The sequence below is a fragment of the Bos taurus genome, chromosome 2 (genome assembly GCF_002263795.3).
Source record: "Bos taurus isolate L1 Dominette 01449 registration number 42190680 breed Hereford chromosome 2, ARS-UCD2.0, whole genome shotgun sequence".
NCBI classification, from domain to species: domain Eukaryota; kingdom Metazoa; phylum Chordata; class Mammalia; order Artiodactyla; family Bovidae; genus Bos; species Bos taurus.
This window is the reverse complement of record NC_037329.1, coordinates 56,638,749-56,655,298: the sequence shown is the minus strand read 5'-3', so window position 1 is coordinate 56,655,298 and position 16,550 is coordinate 56,638,749. Positions and strand designations below refer to the sequence as shown.

The following is a 16,550-nucleotide window of genomic DNA, read 5'->3' as shown; positions in this document are numbered from 1 at the left end:
GTCGGACATGACTGAGCGACTTCACTCACTCGCTCACTCATACTATGATTATGAAAGTGAAAGTAAGTGAAAGTCACTCAATCATGTCTGACCCCATGGACTATACAGTCTTCAGGCCAGAATACTGGAGTGGGTAGCCTTTCCCTTCTCCAGGAGATCTTCCCAACCCAGGGATCAAACCCAGGTCTCCCTCATTGCAGGCAGATTCTTTACCAGCTAAACCACAAGGGAAACCCAAGAATACTGTGGAGTGGGTAGCCTATCCCTTCTCTAACGAATCTTCCCGATCCAGAAATCAAACTGGGGTCTCCTGCATTGCAGGTGGATTCTTTACCAAGTGAACTATTAGGGAAGCCTTTACTATGACTATGTAAGATGTTAAATCAGACATTTTTTTTTTAATCAACTGTCTGAATTTTATATAAGTCTAAAATTAGTCAAAAGTAAAAAAGTTCTTTAAAATTGTGTTTGAACAGATTATGCCACTTTCCTCAATATCCTCAAATGTCCCCCCTTAAAGCCAGAACAGAATCTAATCCTTATCAGAGTGTTTCAGGTCCTAGATGATCTGCCTCTGGTCAGCTTGTCATTCCCACTTATCCTGTTCTCCATATGCTCATGTGGAGCACACGCTCATGAGAATATGAGCACATGAGGATAAGCTTATATGCTCAGTCTCCAGTTGCTCATATGCTTCAAGGCATACAATCATCCCATGGTATCCACAGGACATTGGTTATAGGATCCTCTGTGGGTACCAGAACCCACTGATGCTCAAGTCTTTTACATAAAATGGCATATTACACTCAGCCCTCGGAATCAGCAGCTTCAGCAAATTCAACCCACCATGGATATGGAGGGCCCACTGTCCTAACATCACTGCTGTTTTCCTCACTTGCTAGATTCATTCCTAACTCATGACTTACACTCTTTCTGCTTGGACAGCTCTTTCCTCACATAATCACATAGCTTGCTCTCTATCTTTATTCAGTTATCTTCTCATATATCACCTTTCTAGAGATGACGTCTCTGATAATCATAACTAAAATAGTACTCTCTCAAACTAGGCATCCCTCATGTTTTTTTTTCCCCATATTTTTTTTTTACATACATCTGACCTGATGTATCCTACATGTTCTATCCTATATAGGAAGGTCAGTTTCACGAGAATCGGAATTCTCTCAACAAGGGCAGGAACTATTTCTTCAGCATTTGGAACAATTTCTGCCACCAGGTGAGTCTTTAATTAGTGTTTGTTAAATCACTGACAAGAGACACATCTATATAAATTAACTCAATCCCAAGCGTTCCTACCTTCTGTATGGGTAAAAACAATCTATTTGGAGGAAAAGGCAGTAGGTACATTGAAAGTAAATATATACATATACACACACCAAATATAAAGTTTCTACTGTGAAAGGGACTGCAAAGCCTCACTGTTAAATAACATGTGCTATAGAAAATGTATGCTGTCCTTCTGATGCAGATGTAGTGGGTGAGTGGGAAGGGAGCAAAAATCTCTGAGGCTTCTACATTGTGAAAATGTTTTATTGAGGAAGGACTAAATTTAGACCTTACAAGACTGATAAAATTCAGGGACTTCCCTGGTGGTCTGGTGGTTAAAATTTGGTGCTTACAATGCAGGGGCTGTGGGTTTGATCCCTGGTTGGGGAACTAAGGCGCTTCCCAGGTGGCTCAGTGGTAAAGAATCAGCCTGCCAATGCAGGAGACATAAGAGACGCAGGCTTGATCCCTGGTTGGGGAAGATCCTCTGGAGAAGGAAATGGCAACCCACTCCAGTATTCTTGCCAGGAAAATTCCATGGGCAGAGAAGTCTGGTGTGCGACAGTCCATGGAATCACAAAGAGCCTCATGCAATTTAGTGACTGAGCACAGCACAGCGGGGAACCAAGCTTCCATATGCCATGAGGCCAAAAAAATTAGAAAAAAAAGAGCAAAAATGATTGGTAAGATTCAGCTAAGTTCATAGAAGTTGGAAGGGTACTGTACAAGAGGGATGTGAGAGGAAAAAGGCGTGGGAGAAAGAATAGGAATGCAAAAAAAAAAAAAGCTGAGTTCTGAAGCAGTCTGGGAAGTACAGAGTGTGGACTGGTGATTTAGATGACGTGCTGGAAAGGAGATTTAAGCTAGATTGAAAGAAGCTGTGAATGTCTTTCATACCTCTCTTTCACAAAAATTATGTGCATATTACCATCTCTCTGTCCATTTAGTCTCTCATCCTCTAGCAGTTTACCATCTCTCCCAATATCATTAACATATAGCTGTAAAAACATCCTAATACAGTGCTATAAACTGTCAAAATTTCATGCAGGTGAAGTCCTGATAGCCTTATAACTTAGGTAATTTTCAAATAACATCCCCATAATATCACCAAAAGTATGATAAGAACCTGAGTTTCAAGTTGGAAAACTATGACAGGCAATGTTAATGACTTTTATAAAATCATGCTATAAATTATTTTGTCTGCTTTCAAAAATGACTACATTGCCAAATGGAACCAGAAAGCATGGCAACATTGTAATATTTAGCTTAGTATTTCATGTCATTTTATATTATTGGAGTATAATTGCTTTACAATGTTTTGTTACTTTCTGCTGTACAACAACATGAATCAGCTATATATATATATACACACATATTCTCTCCTTCTTGATCACTCCTTCCACCTCTCCCATCCCACCACTCTCGGTCATCACAGAACACCGAGCTGAGCTCCCTGTGCTGTGCAGCAGCTTCCCACTAGTTATCTATTTTACACACGGTAATGTATAGATGTCAATGCTACTCTCTTAATTTGTCTCACCCTGCTATTTCATATTTTAGACAGTATGGGATACATGTCATACCTGTAGGTCTCTGTAAATTCTTTTGTACTAAAATTCTTCTCAGTGTACCATCCATGGCCGCCTCTTCTATGTGGGAGTGGTCCCCAACAACAGTCCAGTACATCATCCTGAAGAGATAGGTCAAGTTGATTAGCCTGGTGACAATGCTGGCATAGCCCCAAACAAGATCTGAAAAGATCCTGTGCATTTGAATCACCTTAGAGTCCCTGATAAAGGGACTAACTCTAAATATGCAGAGTAAAGACCTCCAAGAGAGGGCTGTGGAATCAAGGTTTTAAATAGTCATGCACTAGTCCCTGATAGCTCAGCTGGTAAAGAATCCCCCTACAATGCAGGAGACCTGGGTTCAATCCCTGGGTTGGGAAACTTCCTGGAGAAGGGAAAGGCTACCCACTCCAGTATTCTGGCCTGGAGAATTCCATGGACTGTATAGTCAACGGGGTTGCAAAGCATCGGATACGACTGAGCGACTTTCACTCACTCACTCACACTAGTGTTAGTCTCTCAGTTGTGTCTGATTTTTTGCAATCCCATGAACTGTAGACCACCAGGCTCCTCTATCCATGGCATTCTCCAGGCAAGAATACTGAGGTGGGTGCCATTTCCTTCCCCAGGGGATCTTACTGATCCAGGAATCAATCCCAGGTTTCCTGCATTGCAGGCAGATTCTTTACCAACTGAGCTACAAGGGAAGCCCATATTTCCTACTAAAATTTTAGAGTTACTGTTTAACAGGATAAAATGTAGTTCACTTGATTCCCAAAGCTCAATTTTGAAAATTTCTTTAGAAGAAGAATATCCTAACACTTGAAACCATCTTCTTATTGTGACAGAATTCATTTTACTATGGTTTATACAACAGTATGTTTTCTTTTACGATAAAGTAACTATTTCCTCAAACAGAAATAATTTTCTAACTTAGAAGATACCACACTGCTTAATTCTATTAAGTAAACAATTGCTTCTTTTTACTCAGGATCTAATGGTCCACTTTATGGATGATTAGGAATTTTATTTAACATTTCCCTATTTCTTTTTGGCCACTGCTCATAAATGAAAAATAAAATAATAAAAAATAAAAACAAATCAAGTAAAATAAAGGACATATTTGTATTACATTTTTAAAGTCTGTTTATACATATGCTTTCATTTTTTATTACCAGAAATAGCCAAAATCACTAATACTCTACACTTAAAATGGTTAAACATTATATATAACATCTCAAAAAATTAGTTTTAGATTAACAATAGTGGTTACACTTTTCACATCAGTTTCATTAATCTGAATGTATATACAACATATACAGACACTAAATGTATAAAGTACATTTATACAACTGTTCAGAGAAAAACACAAATTTTTCACCACCATTTGGTATGAAAAGAACATTCTTTTTTACAGAAGGAGTAGAGGGATTTTCACAAGTCTTGTGACTCTATGTTGAACACTTATCCAAAAACAACACTATAGAAAACAGGTGGGACAATCTCTAAAAATGGATAGTCATATCAAGAAACATCAATAACCATGTTATTAACCTACCCTCTTTTAGGATTTACAGCAATGGCATAGGGTTCTCCAGCCATATTTGTTAAGAGTCTGGTACAGTTGGGGCCACTCAGCTGCCCTACGTTGATAGAGTACCTCAAACTGGTCCAGTGAGTAGTGTAATAACTGAACCAGTGCATTCGAGAATGGTCGGTCCAATAAATATTTCCAGCAACCCAGTCAACTGCAATGTCCCTGGGCCTTCTAAATTCAGGACACTAAAAGAAAACAAAACAACAAACCACAGTATTTGCAAAAGCAAATTGGTGGAGTTTTCTATATCTATATATTGAGATTATTTGGGAATCAAATATGATCAGGTATTAATTATAATATAGATTTTTAAACATATTTTATTCTTACTTTTAATAGGTATATAATTTCACAAGTCCTAAGTATATAGTTCATTGGAATTTTACCTATCACTGCCCCTGTTTATGATACCACCCTTATGGCAGAAAGTGAAGAGGAACTAAAAAGCCTCTTGATGAAAGTGAAAGAGGAGAGTGAAAAAGTTGGCTTAAAGCTCAACATTCAGAAAACGAAGATCATGGCATCCAGTCCCATCACTTCATGGGAAATAGATGGGGAAACAGTGTCAGACTTTACTTTTTGGGCTCCAAAATCACTGCAGATGGTGAATTGCAGCCATGAAATTAAAAGACGCTTACTCCTTGGAAGGAAAGTTATGACAAACCTAGATAGCATATTCAAAAGCAGATACATTACTTTGCCAACCAAGGTCCGTCTAGTCAAGGCTATGGTTTTTCCTGTGGTCATGTATGGATGTGAGAGTTGGACTGTGAAGAAGGCTGAGTGCCGAAGAATTGATGCTTTTGAACTGTGGTGTTGGAGAAGACTCTTGAGAATCCCTGGGATTGCAAGGAGATCCAACCAGTCCATTCTGAAGGAGATCAGCCCTGGGATTTCTTTGGAAGGAATGGTGCTAAAGCTGAAACTCCAATACTTTGGCCACCTCATGCGAAGAGTTGACTCATTGGAAAAGACTCTGATGCTGGGAGGGATTGGGGGCAGGAGGAGAAGGGAAGACAGAGGATGAGATGGCTGGATGGCATCACCGACTCGATGGACGTGGGTTTGGGTGAACTCCAGGAGTTGGTGATGGACAGGGAAGCCTGGCATGCTGTGATTCATGGGGTCTCAAAGAGTCGGACACGACTGTGGGACTGAATGAACTAAACTGAACTGCCCCTGTTTAACTACCACCCTGTTACAATATTTCCAGAACTGTAGAAGGTTCATTTATGATGTCTACCAGTTAGTATTTCTCTTAGAATAAGCATAATAATAATGTCTAATGTCATAGATCAGTTTAAACAAATCCACATAAATATCATCGTACTCTTCAATGCCTGATTTTGATTCAACATCATGTCCATGTATCCATACTGTTGTGTATGTCAGTTTAATTGTTTTTATTTCTGGATAATATTTAATTTCATGAATAATATCAATTTGTTTACCATTTTACTGGTAATATATATTTTGTTTGTTAATAATTTTAGGCCATTACAATACAAATGATGAATATTCCTGTATGTATCTTTTGGTGGACATGAACTCTCATTTTATTGAATATTTAATAAGAAATAGAACTATTGAAGCTTAAGGTATACATATGTTTGCTTGAATAGATAGGGTTAGAATTTTCTTTCAAAGCATCTCTACCAATATGCACTCTTTTCAGCAATTTAATAAAGTTACAGTTGCTCTGCATCCTTACCATATATAATTTGATTTAAAATCGAAAAAGAATGTTAATACAAATAGGCACATTTAGAGAGATGCTATATTAAAACGTCTTTCGAGGAAAGTTACAAACTCTGTCATTTATATTAAATCTGCTAGCTTGGATTTTCTGTGTAATACTATATTACTGAATTATTGTGAGACAAAGGTAAAAGAGTTCATTGGGAATAGACAGCAAGGAAAATAACGTATGCTGTGTGCCCTTCAATTAACTTGATCACTTTGAGCTGAAGCTAGTGTAATAATTAATTTGACATGCTCAGGTTTATTGTGCATAGCCAAAAGTGAGAAGGAATTCTCAGGGGTATTATATCAAGACTAGAAACAATTATTTGAAGGTGATTATAACTAGACATGTCATCAATGTGTAAAAGCATCGTTAAGACCTGGTAACAAGTGGAAATGTGGGTTTTTAACAGATGACTGTTTTTTCTGTGTTTTACTAGTGAACACATTTTGTTAAATTGTGCTTGGGTTAAAAACAAACAGACTGAACTTCTCAAAAAGTACATGAGATGCCAAGAAATAAAAATTGCAAGTTGCCATCTGCTTTGTGATTACTGAGATCATAAGGAAGGAAAATATGGCTCAAATTAAACACAGAACCTTTAGAAATTTCTAATGGCCTTTATTATTAGTCTTTTAACTGATTGACTTAAAAACTAAACTTTTGAAATATTACAGTACCTTATTTCTCTACTCTAATTTTAAATACTACCCATCTACCCAGTGATATCTCATAGCTACCTAAAGTTAAATGAAAAGTACTCTGAAATACAACATTATCTAAACACTCCATACAAATAATATTTATAAACGGGTAAAATATAAAGATTTATCCTAGCCAAACCACAAAATAATTTTCAAGTGTTTCAGTATCATTTAACTTAAATGTAATTGCTGCTTCTGATTTGGCAGTATTTAAAAGTAAATTTATCAACGAATGGTATGGACATGTCAATGTAAATCTTAAATTTATAAACATGAGAGACAATAGGAGAAAATAACCATTATGAACTGTATGAAGCCTCTTGGAGCATATTTATCTTTTTTAATACCACTGGAGCAATCTTTTACCATGTACTTGTACAGCACGAACATAGAAGAATACCCTATTTTGCCTTTGGTGGTGGTTGCTGGTTTAGTTGCTAAGTTGTGTCCTACTCTTGAGACTCCATGGATTATAGACCATGAGGATCCTCTGTCCATGAGATTTCCCAGGCACAAATACTGGAGTGGCTTCTCATTTCCTTCTCCAGCGGATCTTCCCAACCCAGGGATAGAACCTGAGTCTCCTGCATTGCAGGCAGATTCTTTATTGACTGAGCCAACAGGGAAGCTCAAATTTGCCTTTATAAAATGTTAGTATACTATATGATTTTTCTGTCCTAGTGGTATCCTTGCTAAATAGGACATATTTTATGCAAAGTACCTCTTTTTAAATTTAATATTTTCATTTTGTTTCACTCATGCTCAAAAAAGAGCTGGTTATCTTTCCATTCTATATTTATATTCCTCTTCTGCTAACAGTTAAAATCTCAAATTCCTAATGATCATGGAACATTCAGAAGTCTGATTTTGTGATACTTTTCAGAAAAGCTGGCTGGAGAAAATTCTATTAATGGTGAATTCTAAGAGGATATATAGAATTTAGGTCACATTACTAGAATAAATGTTACTTTTAAATGCTGAGCACAAGAGATACTGATGAGTTATAGAGCCATTTAAATACATATAGTTATTCTCTGGTTCCTTGATCAAGGAATCTCTAATGTCATTCCCATATCAACTAAGGTAGTTAGAATATGGAGTAAAGGATGGTCACACCCAATAAATTCAACCTAAAGTCATGAATCATCAGTGACAAGATGATTCTCAGGGAATTATGGCAACCAGGTGAAGATGTTACTAGGTATTCATCCTTAATGACTCATAACATACTGAATGCTCAGTGATTCTCAACACTGAAAAGAGCAAGACTGAACAAAAGATGAACAAGAAGACAGAAATAAGATGGTCTTATTGTTAGGGAAACCGTGGCCAAATTAGGAAATCATCTTTATAGTGAGTTCTATAGAAATAAATAATCCAAAAAAAAAAAAAAAAGAAAGGAAGAAATAATCCCTTTCTATTGCTCATGGCTTGACCAGGATTGCATTTAAAGTGAAAGTGAAAGTCGCTCAGTTGTGTCAGACTCTTTGCGACCCCATGGATTATACAGTCCATGGAATTCTCCAGGCCAGAGTGCTAGAGTGGATAGCCTTTCCCTTCTTCAGGGGATCCTCCCAACCCAGAGATTGAACCCAAGTCTCCCACATTGCAGGTGGATGGATTCTTTACCAACTGAGCCACAAGGAAAATCAAAGAATACTGGAGTCCTTCTCCAGGGGATCTTCCTGACCCAGGAATTAAACTGGGGTCTCCTGCATTGCAGGCAGATTCTTTACCAACTGAACTATCAGGGAAGCCCAATAGGGAGGATTATGTTAGTCATCTAAAAGGGAACCTCATATTGAATGAATGCTGGTTGAAAGGTGGAGGGCAAATTGCTGGTGGGTCTTATGGAGAAGTTCAAAATCAATCAGGTAAACACAAAAAGTGGGAAAACACAGGAAAAGTAAACTGAGGTTCTTGGCCTAGATTGGAGACTGAAATGAATAACAAAAACAGGATGGTTACGCCATTTGTCTCAAAAGAGATTGAAAAACAACCAAACACATCAGATTGGAAGCATGAAGAGAATATGAAACTCTAATTTGCCTCTTTGGCTCCCACTCTAGACAGAAAGACCAATGAACTAGAGGCACTAATGCAATATGTCGTGTTTAAGAGATTGCAGAGGCATGTGGTTACCCAGACAACAAAAGGCATTTCTCATTTTTTTGCACAAAGTAGAAGACACATTTTGATGGCTTTCTCCAGACAAATGATTTCTTTCCTAATAAGCTCTCTAAATACACAGCCAAAGTTTTGAGTCCTGAGGCATTCTTCTTTATAGAGATATATTAGTTGAATGAATGAAATGCTTAAATCTTGCCAAAAAAATTGGCAGCTTGATTGTAACACAATTAGAGGTTACTGCTTTAAACTACTAATCCTTTACAGCTGCAGATTGTAAGGTATCTGTCACAGTGCCAGCTTCAGTAAACTAAAAATATAAGTCACTAAGACATTTGTTTTAAATCGAGGAAAGAGGAAAATCTATAAAAGGAGAATTCAAACATTTGAACTGTGGAAATACTGTCTTTTTTAAAACAAAATTCCTATAGTTAGCAATATAATTTGAGAAAATATAGTTAACACAAGGATAGATTGAAGTTGCCACATATTTCATTTGTTTCTGATTTTTTCATTTTTGTGTACATATAAGAAAATTCAGTCCATTTTGGTAAAGTTAATTATCCCCTGATGCAATGCTAGTAAAACACAGATATAACAACACTGTAAATAATTTGGGTGTGTGCTGGGATGGGGATGGGGGTATCCATCTGTCATGATAAGATTATTTATGTTTTTGGTTCACAAAATGTGAATCAGATTAAATTCTCATAAATTAGTCAATACCACATTGCAGGCAGATTCTTTACCATCTGAGCCACCAGGGATGCCCAAGAATACTGGAGTGGGTAGCCTATCCCTTCTCCAAGGGATCTTCCTTACCCAGGAATCAAACCGGGTCCTCCTGCATTGCAGGCATATTCTTACCTGCTGAGCTACCAGGGAAGCCCAATAATAAAGGACTACACAAATTCTGAACATTACTAAATTTCACAGCTTAGTAATAGTCTGCAATACCTAGATAATTGTTATTTAAATCAAGCTCATACAGCAATGGAGAAACCCTTCTCCCAAAACCCAAAAAAGTTATATTTAAGAGCTAGAATATATATGAATTCTAAAACCACTTCAGGGATGAAACTTCTGCTTCTATCAGCAATCTATTCTTAAGAAAAGATCATTTCAATCTGAATATTTATAAGGCTTAATTTAAAAGATTATTTCAATTTTAATAATTTTACTACAATTTGTAGTATTTATCTAAAGTGAAAATGAAAGTGAAAATTGCTCAGTCGTGTCCGACTGTTTGCAAACTGATGGACTATACAGTCCATGGAATTCTTCAGGACAGAGTACTGGAGTGGGAAGCTTTTCCCTTCTCCAGGGGATCTTCCCAACCCAGGGATCGAACCCAGGTCTCTCACATTGCAGGCAGATTCTTTACCAGCTGAGCCACAAGGGTTTACACTAGGACCACATCAACCTGGCATAAGCTCTGTTATAGGAAAAGGAAACCAAATAAAAGTACATAATTCTCAGACAGTATCCAGAAAGTAACAAATCTATCTTTGGATATCAGGGTGAATATTGTATGTGATTTATCATTTTTAAAACATACTCAGTGTTCTTTAAACTTATTTGTTATGATCTACCACCTACCTACCATAAATATCAAAACTCAGTCAAAACTTTCACTTGGACTACCAGCTAAACAAAAGATATTATGGAACCTAGAAAATAACATATTTGGAATCAGAAAGTTGGTTTAAGAACTAGTCCTAGTTTCTCCATAAATGATGAAAGTGAAAGTGAAGGTGTTAGTCACTCAGTCATGTCTGACTCTTTGTGACCCCATGGACTGTACCCCACCAGGCTCCACTGTCCATAGAATTCTCCAGGCAAGAACACTGGGGTGGGTTGCCATTTCCTTCTCCAGGGAATCTTTCTGACCCAGGGATTGAACCTGAGTCTCCTGCATTGCAGGTGGATTCTTTACTATCTGAGTCACCAAGAAAGCCCATAAATTATGTGGCATATAAAAATAAAGGCTTTGGGTCAGATGATCTGTGAAAGTGTTTAACTTCTAAACACTACATTACATAACAGTTTAAAACCTTATCCATTCTGTATAAACCTTGAAGTGAAGTGAAGTGAAGTCGTTCAGTTGTCTTCGACTCTTTGCGACCCCATGGACAGTAGCCTACCAGGCTCCGCCATCCTTGGGATTTTCCAGGCAAGAATACTGGAGTGGGCTGCCATTTCCTTCTCCAGGGGATCTTCCCAACCCAGGGATCGAACCCGGGTCTCCTGCATTGCAGACAGACGCTTCACTGTCTGAGCCACCATGCTAAGTCGCTTCAGTCCTGTCTGACTCTGTGCAACCCCACAGACGACAGCCCATCATGCTCTGCCATTCCTGGGATCCTCCAGGCAAGAGTACTGGAGTGGGTTGCCATTTCCTTCTCCAATGCATGAAAGTGAAAAGTGAAAGTGAAGTCGCTTAGTTGTGTCCGACTCCTAGCGACCCCATGGACTGCACCCTACCAGGCTCCTCTGTCCATGGGATTTGCCAGGCAAGAGTACTGGAGTGGGTTGCCATTGCCTTCTCCTGCTATGTATGAATTTTATGCATTAGTCAGTAAGCAAAAAAATTTGTTGGTACTTATGGGGGCAATTTTGACATCATCTCCCTATATGAGTAACCTGAAATTAAGAAGACAAGGTGCCTTATGATAGTTAATTTTTTTTTCTGATAGTTACAATTTAAACAAGCACAACAGCTGAGATGAAAATTAGAGCTATCTGAAAGAACAGGCTGCAAAATGGTAGGTTGAGTACTTAAAGTTTTGTTTTTTTTTTAAGTCTTTTGAAAGTAGATTCTAACTTTAATATTGATGCTTTTGAACTGCGGTGTTGGAGAAGACTCTTGAGAGTCCCTTGGAATGCAAGGAGATCCAACCAGGCCATCCTAAAGGACATCAGTCCTGGGTGTTCTTTGGAAGGACTGATGCTGAAGCTGAAACTCCAATACTTTGGCCACCTCATGTGAAGAGTTGACTCATTGGAAAAGACCCTGAAGCTGTGAGGGACTGGGGGCAGGAGGAGAAGGGGATGACAGAGGATAAGATGGCTGGATGGCATCACTGACTCGATGGATGTGAGTCTGAGTGAACTCCGGGAGTTGGTGATGGACAGGGAGGCCTGGCGTGCTGCCATTCATGGGGTCGCAAAGAGTCGGACGTGACTGAGCGACTGAACTGAACTGAACTTAACTGAACTGATGGGAATAACAGTCCACCTTACCTGTCTCCTGAGAAACCTGTATGCAGGTCAAGAAACAACAGTTATAATCAGAAATGGAATAACAGACTATTCAAAGTTGGGAAAGGAGTACAACAAGGCTGAATATTGTCATCATGCTTATTTAACTTATATGCCGAGTACATCTTGTGAAATGCCAGGCTAGTTGAAGTTCAAGCTGGAATCAAGACTATTGGGAGAAATATCAACAAGCTCAGATATGCAGATGATAGCACTCTAGTGGCAGAGAGTGAAGAGGAACTAAAGAGCCTCTTGATGAAGGTAAAAGTGGAGGTTGAAAAAGCTGGTTTAAAACTGAACATTCAAAAAATGAAGATCATGGATGGCATCTGGTTCCATCACTTCATGGCAAATAGAAGGGGGAAAAGAGTGACATATTTTATTTTCTTGAGCTCCAAAATTTCAGCAGACAGTAAATGCAGCCATGGAATTAAAATATGCTCACTCCTTGGAAGGAAAATTATGACAAACCTAGATAGCGTACTAAAAAGTAGAGACATCGCTTTGCCAGCAAAGGTCCATCTTGTCAAAGCTATGGCTTTTCCAGTAGTCATGTATGGATGTGAGAGTTGGACCATAATGAAGGCTGAGAACCAAAGAATTGATGTTTTTCAATTGTGGTGCTAGAGAAGACTTTTCAGAGTTCCTTGGTTGCAAGTCAATCCTAAAGGAAATTAACCCTGAATATTCACTAGAAAGACTGATGCTGAAGCTAAAACCCCAATCCTTTGGCCACCTGACAGGTAGAGCTGACTCATTAGAAAAGACCCTGATGCTGAGAAAGACTGATGGTTGGATAGCATCAGTGACTCAGTGGACATGAATTTGAGCAAACTGTGAGAGATAGTGAAGGACAGAGAAGCCTGGCATGATGAGTTCATGGGGTTCCAAAGACTTGGACACAACTTTTGGACTGAACAACAAGAAAGATTGTGAAGTTAAGTTGCATTATTGTAAGTGAAACATAATCTATTTATGGCTGGAAAAAAATGTGTTTTTGAGGGTATATGCATACTCTTATGGGAGAAGGTGGGAGGGGTATGTTGGGAGATGAGGCTAAACATCATAGAGAGGTTTGTAAGACCATGATTTTTCAATGGAAAGATTTAAGGAGGGAGATATGATGCTGAGGTTTTATTATAAGATTATTTTGTCTGTGGTATAATGAACGGCTTGGGACTGGGGACTAAGGGGATACCAGAAACTCAGACAAGGTTTATTCAATGGACTCTAGAGGAAAGATTGTGAAATTTTAATCTAGGCTTTTGTGAAACAAAAGTAATACCACGGATGAGAAGCATAACTTGTAAAGGATAACTTTCAAGATTGATATGCTATTGTCATGTATCCCCAATATTTTCAATTAATTTATTGCTTCTAATTTAAAAGGTGTATCTACTTCATAACAGGTCTTGTTCTAAGTTCTAGTATTATAGTAGTAGAATAGGAAAAAAGAAAACTGCCACTGCTTCTGGATATTTATTTATAGCGAGGTGAGACAGATAATAGGTTATAAATATAATAAATGAATAAATTATGTGGCAGTAAAAACGTACTATGGAAATGCAAAAGAGCAGGGCATTGAGGATCCCAGGATGGGAATGGGATAATAGATTGCAATTATCAGTAAGTTATGCATTCAGACGACATTTAAACAAAGACTTGAAGGAGTTCAGGAATTGAATCATGTCGGATATCTGGCTGAAAGGCATTTTAGGGCAAAAGACCCTTTTAGGAAAGGCCTTACTTTAGTAGGTAGTGATCGGTTTGAGAAATAGCAGAGCTTCCCTGGAGAAGAGTGAGTAAAGGGGAAAGTAGTGGAAGATAATCAGAGAAGTAACAGGAGACCAAATCTTTCAAATCCTTAAGAGATGGTAGAAGAATTTCAGTCTTTTTAATGGAAAACCATTGGACATTTTTAATTGAAGATATGATGTGACTTACGCTTTATACAGAGCATTGTAGTTATTGTTTTGTGAGTCATAAAGATAGCAAAGAGATCAATTAGGAGGGTATTGCATTCATTCAGAAGAAAGGTGAAGGTGGTTCAAAACTAGATCCTTGCAGTCAAGCTGATATTATGGTAATCAGCTCCTAGACATACTTTGAAGGTACATTCAATAATATTGTCTGATTTTGGAGTTATGGAAGAAGAAGAGGGGCCAGCAATGCCTCTAAGATTTTCACTTTGAGCACCTAAAAAACTGAGTTGCCATTAAATTACATTGGGGAAGCAGATTTTGTGGATCATATGAGAAGTTTATTTTTAGGCATGCATGCCACCAGAGAAGGCAATGGCACCCCACTCCAGTACTCTTGCCTGGAAAATCCTATGGATGGAGGAGCCTGGTAGGCTGCAGTCCATGGGGTCGCTAAGAGTCGGACACGACTGAGTGACTTCACTTTCACTTTTCACTTTCATGCATGGAGAAGGAAACGGCAACCCACTCCAGTGTTCTTGCTTGGAGAATCTCAGGGACAGGGAAGCCTGGTGGGCTGCTGTCTATGGGGTCGCACAAAGTCGGACAGGACTTAAGCGACTTAGCAGCAGCAGCAGCAGCTACTCTGGAGATTTTTTTTTTTTTTAACATCCAAATGGAAAAGCAAGCAGTTAGATAGAGCCTGATATCAATTAGGAAATTTTTAGCATGTGATTTTATGTTAAACCATGAACTCTATTAGGAAGTGAGGAAGATAGAAATAAGAGGATCATGGTCAGAGCCTGGGGCATTCCAATATTAAAAGGAAAGGAGAAAAGGATCTAGCCAAAGATACTGAAAGGTGAGGAAAAGGAGAGAACAATAAAAGAGTAATTACACTGGTGATTCATCTCAGAACTATTTTGTACTAGTTATTATTACATCAAATGAAGTAACAAACAAAAAGAGCTACTTAAAGGTTAACTGGACAGACTCTTACTGTTACTATGTAGAAAAAGATTTCTCAACTCTGGCACTATTGGTGTTTTGGTCAGAATAATTCCTTGCTATGCGGAACTAATTTATTCATTGTAGGGTGTTAAGCATTCTCCCTGGCCTCTACTCACTTGATGCCAGCAGCAGTCCACAACACTGAGAATCAAAACTGTCTTCAGACATTACCAAATGTCCTCTGGGGTGAAAGATCATCCCCAGTGGAGAACCACTGATGTAGAACTACTGAATGCTCTCTGATGATGCCTCTCCCTCCATGACTCTAAGCATTTTTCAAGGTCCTTGATGAATTTCTGTTTTCAGATTTGTTTGAATACTCCTTTGTTTTCCTTTACTTGATCTTTCAGCAGTATGCTAGAAATATAACCAAAACTTCCTTTTCAAAACACTTTTCTTTTTCTCTTAGTTTCTGTGATTCTACATTCTCTTGTTTTATCCTAATGCATTGGCTGGTCCTTGCCATAGTTTTAATCTAGTCTCCGAGCTTGGTTCCAGTTCCTTCTTAATTTCCCCTGGTAATCTAACCTGGTTTGATGGTTTTAGATATCCCCTCAATTTTTCTATTCCTTAATGCAATTCCAGTCCAGAGATCTAAGATAAAGCTTTGACTACATCACTGCCAACCTAACATTCTCATTGGATCTCTTACTGGACTTAGCATAACTAAAACCAAACCCACAGTTTTCCATTTTCAGTTCAGTTCAGTTCAGTTCAATTGCTCAGTCATGTACAACTCTTTGCCACCCCATGAATTGCAGCACACTAGGCCTCCCTGTTCATCACCAACTCCTGGAGTCTACTCAAACTCATGACCATAGAGTTGGTGATGCCATCCTGCCATCTCATCCTCTGTCTTCCCCTTCTCCTCCTGCCCCCAATCCCTCCCAGCATCAGAGTCTTTTCCAATGAGTCAGCTCTTCGCATGAGGTGGCCAAAGTATTAGAGTTTCAGCTTTAGCATCAGTCCTTCCAATGAACACCCAGGACTGATCTCCTTTAGGATGGACTGGTTGGACCTCCTTGCAGTCCATTTTCAGTATCCTTCAAATTATACAATCCAGGGAACCAGATGTCAGTCTGGAATCCTTTCTCTCCTCATTTTTCACATTCATTCCATTTGCAAACATTTTTTTCCTCAAGATTCTACTCACTACCTTTCACTTTATTGAGACTATAATAGAGCAACATACCACCATTTCTATGGGAGCATAGCCCTTCTATGTGGCCTCTTTCTGTTATAGTCTTTTCTCCCACCAAATCCATTATCCACAGAAAAAATAAAAGAGTTGTCTTAGATATAAGTAAGATGGCATTACTTCCTTCTCATTTCCTA

At 38.5% G+C, this 16,550-nt stretch overlaps 1 protein-coding gene across 1 annotated transcript in view; it reads right to left on the bottom strand.

Annotated features, from left to right (window-relative positions):
- Positions 1-16,550, bottom strand: part of LRP1B (LDL receptor related protein 1B) — a 315,853-nt gene that overhangs the window by 133,041 nt on the left and 166,262 nt on the right. Inside the window, exons 31-32 of the mRNA XM_059878468.1 lie at positions 4,411-4,634; positions 2,868-2,974 (exon numbers count right to left, since the gene is read on the bottom strand). Coding sequence (XP_059734451.1) covers positions 2,868-2,974; positions 4,411-4,634 — 331 coding nt within the window. The remainder of the gene's footprint in view (positions 1-2,867; positions 2,975-4,410; positions 4,635-16,550) is intronic.